We start from the raw sequence: 10,219 nt of genomic DNA on the forward strand, positions 1-10,219 counted from the left end.
AAATAATTCACGTGCAGTGTATCTGGTTGCCATGACAACCTCACGCGCTTCCTGCTGCTGCTCAATGTAATCAGAGTATGAATTTGTAGATTTTCTATAGCAAAACTGAAATGTGTTTAAAAGTGCGACTGACCAAATCGTCCGGCTCGGATTGCCCCCCCTCGAAGACATCTCTAATTTGACAGTTTACCATCTGATCTCACTCAGTAGCTGCGTTTACATGGACCCTACATTACCTTCAGCTATTGTAGCACGGACGTGCCAGACGATGGAGTCTCCGACGATCACAGCGTCGCATTCCGTCTCGCGGAGGGGAGCGAAGCGGTTCTAGGTGGAGATCTCGAAGACCGGAGGAGGCGGAGGGGGAGAGGTCATCGCCCGGGGCCTGGCTCGTGTCTTCCGGTGCACCGGGCCTGTGCAGAGAAACCCACGGAGTAGAGGTGGTGGGAGAGTTAGCAGCGCGCTGTATGCTTACCCCGGACTTGTGAGTGTCAGCCCGGGATGTTTCAAGCGCGGCTCTCCGCTCTCTCAGCTGGGCCTGCTTCTCCACGGCCTCCAGCTCGAGCTGCACGGAATGCACCTCGAACGTGTCCTCACCTGCACTCAAAGGTAGACACATATCCGCTATTAAAGCAAGTAACAGTGAGTAAAACAATGGTAATGTGTGTGAATAGAGTATTAGCAATGTAAGCGAGATTAGCGGCAACCACGCTGGCGATGCTAACGGGCTATATGCTTGTAGAGGTGGAACCTCTGGATTGTTCTGATAGACCTTTGAAAACTGGCGACTCCGGTAAGAGAGTAAAGGGCCCAGAGAGTCACATCCAAGAAAGCTTTAACGAGTTGGGTTTATACAGGCCACTTTTGGTGAGCATAAATGTATACAGGCAAAAGCATTGGGGTATTTGGGGTGTGTATGTGTGTGTGGTCTGAAATAGAGGAAAATTGTGTAAATTAGATATAAAATATTACAGCCTTTTTATTAACTTAGTACAGATGTTAAAACATTTGCATTCTGAACATAAACAGATAATCATCAATGGTCTGAAATTCTCTTGCAAATTCACAATTATGATAGTGTAGCATCTCAAACTGTCTTAAAATGGTTAAAAGATCAAGATTTATATTAAATAACAATGCACTATTGCACGTGAAACTAGCATGTTAGCTTCCTAACGTAGATTAACGAATAACATAATACTGTGCAAATATGCATTTACAAGATTAACAACATCATCACAATAACATCAACATTATTGACATGCATGTTTCTGCTAGAGAATGCAAAATAAACTGAATTTTCTGCATGAACGCACACAACTTTAAAGTTCGGAGGCTCACTGTGACCCAGCGCTTGTGGTGTATAAAGCGCAGTGTCTTAAAGGGAAAGTGTATAGGTATCAGTAAGATGAAGGATATGCGCCCTCTAGTGGTAAAATATTAAAGTGAAACTAAAAGAAAATACTTTCCTACAATGCTAATAGCGGACTCGGGAAATCAGAATAAACTGATAACAAGATGCTCTGATTGTTTTTGTTGTAGAATACGATAGGGGATATATTCACACGTTATAGAAACGAAAATGATTGTGTATAAAATTGATTTTAAGATAAAAAATAGACGATAAAGAATTAACATGACAAAGCTCAAACTCAAAACACGCGGCAGCAACAAACAGGAAGTGACGTCACAATTATGTTCTGAAGTGAATGTGAAACTAAAAAAAAACAGATGTGCTGGAAGCTTCTTCAACAGCAACAACAACCATTTTATCTGAACACAAACTATTGATTACATCTGATATAAACTCCCAGGTAAGTGAAGAAAGTGTAAGAATTAGTTCAGTAAATACCATGAAGCAATATTACCAGAAGCAGTATTTAAAATCATTAAAAGTTTGTTTGTTGTGAACTGTTGTCAAACTTTAGAGACTTCAGAAACAGGAAGTAGGCTACTTGAGCTACAGACAAAATAACCAAAGTCTGTGAAAACTGCTTTATAAAATGAAAATCACATCGGGGCCTCATGTATAAACCTTGCGTACGCAAAAAATGGACATAGAAATGAGCGTAGGTCGCCGTGATTTTGCCAAGTAAGACATGTTCCTGGATCAACATCTTTTATTGATCCTGGATCAACATTACTGTCCAAAAATACAGACTTAACCCAATGTCCGCGGGTCCTTAAAAAGTCTTAAAATGTCTTAAATAACGTGTTCCTATAAGGCCTTAAAAAGTCTTAACATGTCTTAAATTCGGATTCGATGGGTCTTAAATATTTTTGGTCTCATTACCGCTAAAATATCTTCAGTCTGACGGACCTAATGACTTTACAATCATTGGACAGACCGACCCGCGGTAAGTTACTGCGTCATCAGAGAGAACAATTAGAATACAAGCTCGCGCTGAGGCTCACTCTGTTTGTCTCGAGACTTCAGAACAAATGAGCTTGACAGCACACATAAACTCAGAAGAAACACACTGAGGTAAAAATTCAAAATGTTTAGTTTATTCATAATATGATATAGTTAAATAACACCATGACAAGTGAACTATTTTTCTCAATATTCTCACGACGCAAAAAAAACATTGAAAACACCTACAGAGTGCACACACTAAGTGAAGTTTAGTGCGCGTGCGCATTTACAGTGCGCTCTTTCACTGCATGATTCAGTCTATTAAAATACATTCAGAATGATCACAAATACAGGACACGTGGGCAGAAAATGTGTATATTTATACCACTTCATATAGTTAATCAAGTTCACACAGAAGAGTGCCTTTTTTTTCTCCAAAAATTACCATATACAAATGTGATATTGATTTTTTACATCGGTTCAATAAACTAGAAGTTTTATTAAGAGACTTACGTTTTAGACACCATATTGCCTGTTTTTGCGCTATTTCGCCAACAAAAATAATTCCAAACAAAGCCACAGCGCTGTTTTGCGTCTCTGAGCAACATGACGGTGTTTCGTTCCTGAATGAATCAACCGTCACTTTTAGAAAAAATGGCTTTATAAAGGTAAAAATGCCCATAAAATGCAAAAATCAGTTTAAACTTATTGGAAAAGATTAATTTCTATCAGTATGAACTGATCACCACACAGAATATGAAGAATATGAAAAACTTTAGGAGTCAGCTGTCCACGAAAGTCCTTAAGATACCAGCATGATAACACACTCAATCAGTTGAATGAATGTGTCAGGGATAGTCCAGCCTCGTCAGGCCCAATCACCTCACACACCTGTTCACAATCACCGGAGTACTAATCAGCCGCACCTGTCACCACTTCATCAGCACTAGCTCAAATACCCAGTCACTGCAGTCACACTTCGTCTGGTCTTGAGTTCACTACGCTACTCCTTACCTGACTCACTAACCCAGACGCCATCCTGAAACCTACCTGTCTCTGTGCCATCCTCTTCAGCCCGATCCTAGAAGGAACCCGTCATCACGTGAGCTAGATCCCTGCCATTCCATAGACTGTTCTAACCCATTTGCTCTCCATCTCTCTCTCTCAGCACCTGTTAATAAAGATCCCTTTGTACTTTACCTCTCCGTCTTTGGTCTCCTTCTGTACTGTGACAGAATGACTCGATGAGTCACTCATTAAGTGACTTACCGTCACTTACTGGTAGTTTAGTTGAAGTATTTTGAAAAGTATAAATTTTTCCCCTTAACATTTCTTATTTGTATACTCATAAATGCATTTAAAACATTAATCTCATAACATTATTTACTGCAGTTGTAATTATTGTTATTTGCAGTGTAAATTATTTAATCTGACTGGTAGCAGCCCTATAGTGTATATTGAATTTATTGATAAATTGTAATCATTTGACATGTAAGATGATGCATACATTTAAAAAGGTTAAAAATAGGCCTTTGTAAGGGTAAATATGCAGATTTAAGTATGTAAAAGCTGATAGAACACTGATGAAAATATTGCTTCAGAATAAATTGTTTACTCCACCAAAAATCTCAGTGATGCAGTTATTTTGCAGGGATATTTTGTATGGAATATTGTCTGCTGACATGAAAAGTTCACTGTATATCGCAGTAATCAATATCATTTATTACAGCAATGATATTTTGTTTTCTTTTAAATTTTTACACATTAGATATTACATATGTATGTAATAAAATGTGTATTTCCATTACAGGTTTAGGTCTTAAATTTCATATAAGGTGGTATTAAAAAGTCTTAAATTTAACTTGTTCATGTCTGCAGAAACCCTAAACCTAACCTTACCCATAATTTATTCCTAAAATCACTGGGAAATGATAGCTGATTAACAATCCTAATCCCGATTGTAAACCTAAAACTGACATTTCCTGACAAGTTATCTCTCAACTGTGCTTGGTTGATTGGAATGATGACAAGGATGTTGATCCAGGAACATGTTGTACTTGGTCAAATCACGCTCACCATGTGTGTACGCACGTATCTGGATTTATAAAAAATAAACTTGGCGTAAATATGTGCGCACCATACGGATGATCTTGACTGTGCTTTTTCCTGGAGTTTGAAAAGTAATGAAGTAAACAAGGATTTTAAACTGTTTTTATTTCGATATACACATTTACATTAAATATTCCACACTCATTAATGGAGATAAGCACTGCAATTAGCCTACATTAACTGAAGTTAAACCAAAATTATATGAATTTAAACATTTGTAGTGGATGCACTTGATCACTTTTCCTTTGGCATGCTATGTTTTAATGACAGCGAGGAGTGCTATAATAATTCATATTTAAACTAAACTGCAGATCTCATGTTATGAGAAATTTTTTTAGCGAGATCAATGATCAATGATGCGCACTTACTTCGATATTATGGCAGACACTGCTGGATTGATCTCATGTTATGAGATTTTTTTAAATTTTTTATAAAGAACAATAATCAATGATGAACACTTACTTCGATATTAAGGGGGACACTGCTGGATTCGGTGGTCGAACGGTCCATTGTCCGGTTTGAATAAGTCCAATGATAGCCTACACTCTTAAAAATAAAGGTGCTTCAAAAGGTTCTTCAAGCGATGCCATAGAAGAACCCTTTTTGGTTCCACAAAGAACCATTTAGTCAAAGGTTCTTTAAAGAACCATCTCTTTCTTACCTTTTTATAATCTGAAGAACCTTCTTTCGCCACAAAGAACCTTTTGTGAAACAGAAAGGTTCTTCAGATGTTAAAGGTTCTTTATTGAACCATTTAGACAAAAAGGTTCTTCTATGGCATCGTGAAGCACCTTTATTTTTAAGAGTGTAATAGCTTACTGTACAACCGCAGCTGCATGGAGGTGTTGATGGCGTGTCAAGGCATCTTCACAACATTATGAACAATACCACTGTATTTGAAGCATACAGCTTGAAAAAATTGTAAGAGTTGCATGTTTCCTTTTTAAAATACTTTGTCAGTGACGCCCCAAATCAGACTGCAATATCTGTTTCCACTAAAAATAGCTAAAAGAAGCCTTTTCAGAAAAACTGCATTTGAAATACTATTTGGCCAGTGGAAAAGAATGAGGTCAACTATATTCTAAAATAGGATATTTATCTGAGAATTAAACAGATTTGTTTTTATGGATATTTTGATATATTTATTCTAAAACATACTGGATGATTTTGGCAATAAACATTAATGTGGCACAAATGGACTCATATTTCCTTAAAGTCTTGTGCCTTCGACGGTGTTAAATATGGTGTCACGTGGATGGGAGTATGCATGGAAATTATATGCAAATGAGGTTGAGGTTATGCATCGTAAAACTAGGCGTTGTAAGCTCCATATGGTTATTTCGGGGAGGAGACAGGGTACGCACAATCTTCCCCTCACTGGGATTTATAAAGGGATTTTTGCGCAGGTTCTGGTGTATGCATGGTTTCATAAATCTGAAAACTTTTGTGCGTTCGCAAAATCTAGCTTTTGTGCGTAAGTACACTTTTAGGATGAAATCTACGTAAAGTTTTATACATGAGGCCCCTGATGTTTAGAGGATCTTTATTTGTTGGGTTACATCATTTATTAAAAAAAAAAAAAAAAAGATTCTTGACAACTTTTTGAGGCGTTTGCTGTTAATAACCATTTGATGTGCTGCTCTTCCTGTGGTGGAGTAACCTAGCAGTTAAAGATTTTGAATAACTGATGCAAGAGTACTTAGTTACTATATTTAAATATTATTTTAAGGAATTTGTGCCTACTCATAACAAAACAGAATACAGTTTGCAGGGAAAACATTGTACTTTGTAGTCCTTACAATCTCGTTTAGACTTTCAAGTTATTATAAAAAGATAAGGAAGTCTATAATACCTGATACAAATCTATCTGTTGCATTCCCGTTCATCTCCATGGCAGTTGCTTGGCTTGTGCATGAAACCTATAAATACACAAGCTACATGTTGTCATCTTTGTTCATGAGCACCATGTCTATATTCTGTCAGTAAACATGGCTACTTGTGAATGACAGATTTATACTTCTTGGGCATAGAATAGTGTAATTACGGCATCAACCAGCAGGGGCTACGTGGACCATGCTAAACAAAACTTTTACCCTGTGCATAAAAATAGTAGACTTGCTGGAATTATAGAGAAATGTAGATGATATATTGTCATAATTTATCTGTTCAGGCATGGCATCCTCCAGTGGTCCACTAAATGAGGAGCTCCAGTGCTCCATCTGTCTGGATGTGTTCACTGATCCAGTCACCACTCCATGTGGACACAACTTCTGCAGAACCTGCCTGAACAAGTGCTGGACAAACACACAGACCTGCTTCTGTCCACTCTGTAATAAAACACTTAGCAATAGACCTGATCTTGAAATTAACACAACACTCACAAAGGTTGTACAATACTTTAAGAAGCTCAATCAAGGCAAATCTGAGGTGTTCTGTGACTTCTGTGATGAAAGAAAGCAGAAAGCCATGAAGTCCTGCCTGACGTGTCAAAGCTCTTACTGTGAGACTCACCTGGAGCCTCATCACAGAGTCCCACGTCTAAAGAAACACACACTGATCAACGCTGTGGAAAATCTGGAGGATTATATATGCCAGAAACACGAGAGACCTCTGGAGCTGTTCTGCAGAGATGATCAGACGTGTGTGTGTCTGTCCTGCACTGAAGGAGACCACAGGACTCACAACACTGTTCCTATAGAGTGAGTCTATGAGTACAGTTTATAATGCTTTTAATCAGAGCACAGTTACTTGTTAATGGATTACATGATTGCATATTATTCAAACAATGGTAGTAAATCATTCATGATTGATTGATTCTCCCCAATTCTGGTATTTGAGTGAAACTGGTATGTGAATATCAAATACATATTTTTTGTCAGTAACAGTAATACAGTATACAGTAATAACAATAATCATTTTAAGTAACTGTGATGTGCTGGTGATTACCACAGTATAGTAAAATCACTTAAAGTTCTCCAAACTTAAACTCATGTCATAAGCAGTTAAAGAAGTCTTATTTTTTCTCCTTTAAATTTTCCTTTCCAAAAATCCTGCTTTGTGTCTGTCAGTGTTGTGGACTTGTGTTTCCTTGTTTTACCCCTGTCTTAGGCCATGTCCACACGTACACGGTTATTTTTAAAAACGGAGTTTTTCCTTCTTCTGTTTTAAAAAAAATTTCCATCCACATGAAAATGCAAATGCACGCTATGAAGCACTGTCAAGAGCATGCCAAGCCAACAGGTGGCGATAAAATCTCAACCGTAAAACCATGTTGGCCAATCAGAAGCCTGAAAAAGTTTTCAGTAGGCGGAGATAACAGCGCAGGCTCTGACCTCACAAGCCAAAAACGTTTTCGCTGTCTACACGATAACACTGCAACCGGAGTTTTTGAAAATCTTCATCCTGGCAGGAGTTTTCAAAAATGTTCGGTTTCAGTGACCTAGTGCTGCGTTTACGTGTGGACGAAAGGCCAAACTGCGTAGAAAAAGCTGCGGTTTTGAAAATAACCGCGTTCGTGTGGACAGGGCCTTGGTTCCTCTTTTCCTTTTTTGGTCATGTTTCCTGTTCCTGTCCTCATTATGTTTATTTGGTTCCAGCTGTGTTTGCCCTCATGTCATGTTCATTGTTTCCAGGTGTTCCCTCATTAGTTTCCTTGTCTACTTTAGCCCTGTGTTTCCCTGTGTCTAGCGTCGGCTGTTAAATGTCATTCTGAAGTACATGTGGTTGTATCGCTTTGTTTGTGTGATTAAAGTCGAATTAGAAGTATTCTCCTGGATCTCCTCATTCCTTCCCCGAGTGATCGTGACAGTGTCATACCATTTAGCTCTGACTATATTCACAATATGGAATGGTCATATAAATATCATGTAAATAAATTTGCAAACCATGCTTCTGAAGAATGTGCACTGTAAAAATCAAAAGTTTAGAAAACTTAAAAGCTTAAGGCAACCAGCTTCAGCAGATTTTTGAGTTCCCTTTCAGTCAGTCACTCCGAGTCATGTCGGTGACCGACAAATTGGGATCTCGCCTGAGAGCCTCGTCATGACACGAGCATACGGGAGGATGACCATCTCAGCGTTGCGGTCGAGACTCCAATACCTCAGGAGAAGTGGAGTCCCCTTATCTATGCCCCGATCTAGCTCTTCTTCTCTTCCGCAGAAGAGGGCTACTTTGGCGAATAAACAGGGTGACCTGAGGGCTACAGTGGGCCCAAACTCGCCGAGTAAATCTCTTTGGGCCCCCCATCCTCCGGATGGCCAGGTGTCGATTGCAGCATCACAGTGCCATTATTCCCGGAAGTGCATGAGGAGGTGACTAGGTCATGGAGGGAACCTTTTCTGCCCGAAACCGATCTGGTGCCTCCTCCTCCCTCATTACCCTCGATGGCGGGGTGGCCAGGGGGTATGCGGCGATCCCCTCGGTGGAGCACGTGGTTGCGATGCAATTGTGTCCAAGAAGCGCTTCCACCTGGAGGGGTAACCCGCGTCTCCCATCCAAGGCCTGTTCTCATCCGTTCTTACGGCCAAGGCTTACGGAGCTGCTGGACAGGTTGCCTCCGCCCTGCACGCCATGGCACTCCTGCAGGTATACCAGGCTTAAGGCACTAAAAGAGTTGCACGGGGGTAGTTCTGACCCGGGGCTGATGCAGGAGCTGCGCACAGTGACGGACCTCGCCCAGAGAGTGACGAAAGTCACTATGCACTCCCTGGGTCAGACGATGGCCACGTTGGTGGTCCAGGAACGCCATCTCTGGCTGAACATGCCGGATATGCGGGAGACCGGAAATATCGTTTTCTTGACTCCCTTATCTCCCAGGCTGGCCTATTCGGCGATGCAGTCGAGAGCTTTGCCCAACAGTGCCAGTGCAGAGGATCTCTTTTCTTGGTATGGAGTTGGACTCGGTCAACCTGACGGCACGCCTCACAGAGGAACGAGTTTGGTCAATGCTGAACTGCTTGAATTCTCTCAAGCGCAGGACAGCGGCCCCACTGAAACTGTTTCAGAGGCTCCTAGGGCATATGGCATCTGCAGTAACGCCACTCGAATTGCTTCATATGAGGCCGTTTCAACATTGGCTTCACGGCCTTGTCCCGAGATGGCCGTGGCAACGCGGCACGTATCGAGTGACGATCACTTCGGCCTGTTGCCAAGCTTTCAGCCTGTGGTCGGACCCTGCATTTCTTCGGGCAGGAGTTCCCTTAGTGCAGGTGTCCAGGCATGCTGTTGTGTTCACAGATGCCTCCACTACGGGCTGGGGTGCCACATACGCAGTATGCAGTTTCGGGATTGTGGACGGGCCCCCATCTGCATTGGCACATCAATTGCCTCGAGTTGCTTACAGTACGTCTTGCGCTGGGCCGCTTCAAAATGCTGCTACAAGGCAAGCATGTACTGGTTCGTACGGACAACACTGCAACCGTTGCGTACATCAACCACCAGGGTGGTCTACGCTCCCGTCGTATGTAGCAACTCGCCCGCCATGTAGACCTGTTTGCCTCTCCAGACACGTCCCATTGCCAGCTGTTCTATTCCCTGACCGGGGGAACCCTCGGCACGGATGCACTGGCGCACAGCTGGCCCCAGGGTCGACGCAAGTATGCGTTTCCCCCAGTGAGCCTACTTGCACAGACGTTGAGCAAAGTCAGGGAGGACGAGGAGCAGGTCCTGCTAGTTGCACCTTACTGGCCCAACCGGACCTGGTTCCCGGAACTAATGCTCCCTGCGACAGCTCCTCCCTGGCGCATTCCTCTGAGG

The 10,219-nt window shown here is 41.4% G+C and overlaps 1 protein-coding gene across 1 annotated transcript; it reads left to right on the forward strand.

Moving 5' to 3' along the window:
• Positions 1-1,727: 1,727 nt before the first annotated feature.
• Positions 1,728-7,168, forward strand: LOC107655752 (E3 ubiquitin/ISG15 ligase TRIM25-like). Its single transcript, XM_016443331.1, has 2 exons — positions 1,728-1,814; positions 6,636-7,168. The coding sequence occupies exon 2, from the start codon at positions 6,638-6,640 to the stop codon at positions 7,166-7,168; it is 531 nt and encodes a 176-aa protein (XP_016298817.1). The 5' UTR covers positions 1,728-1,814; positions 6,636-6,637.
• The last annotated feature ends 3,051 nt before the right edge of the window (positions 7,169-10,219 follow it).

This window comes from Sinocyclocheilus anshuiensis, unplaced genomic scaffold (genome assembly GCF_001515605.1).
Source record: "Sinocyclocheilus anshuiensis isolate Anshui unplaced genomic scaffold, SAMN03320099.WGS_v1.1 scaffold1297, whole genome shotgun sequence".
NCBI lineage: Eukaryota > Metazoa > Chordata > Actinopteri > Cypriniformes > Cyprinidae > Sinocyclocheilus > Sinocyclocheilus anshuiensis.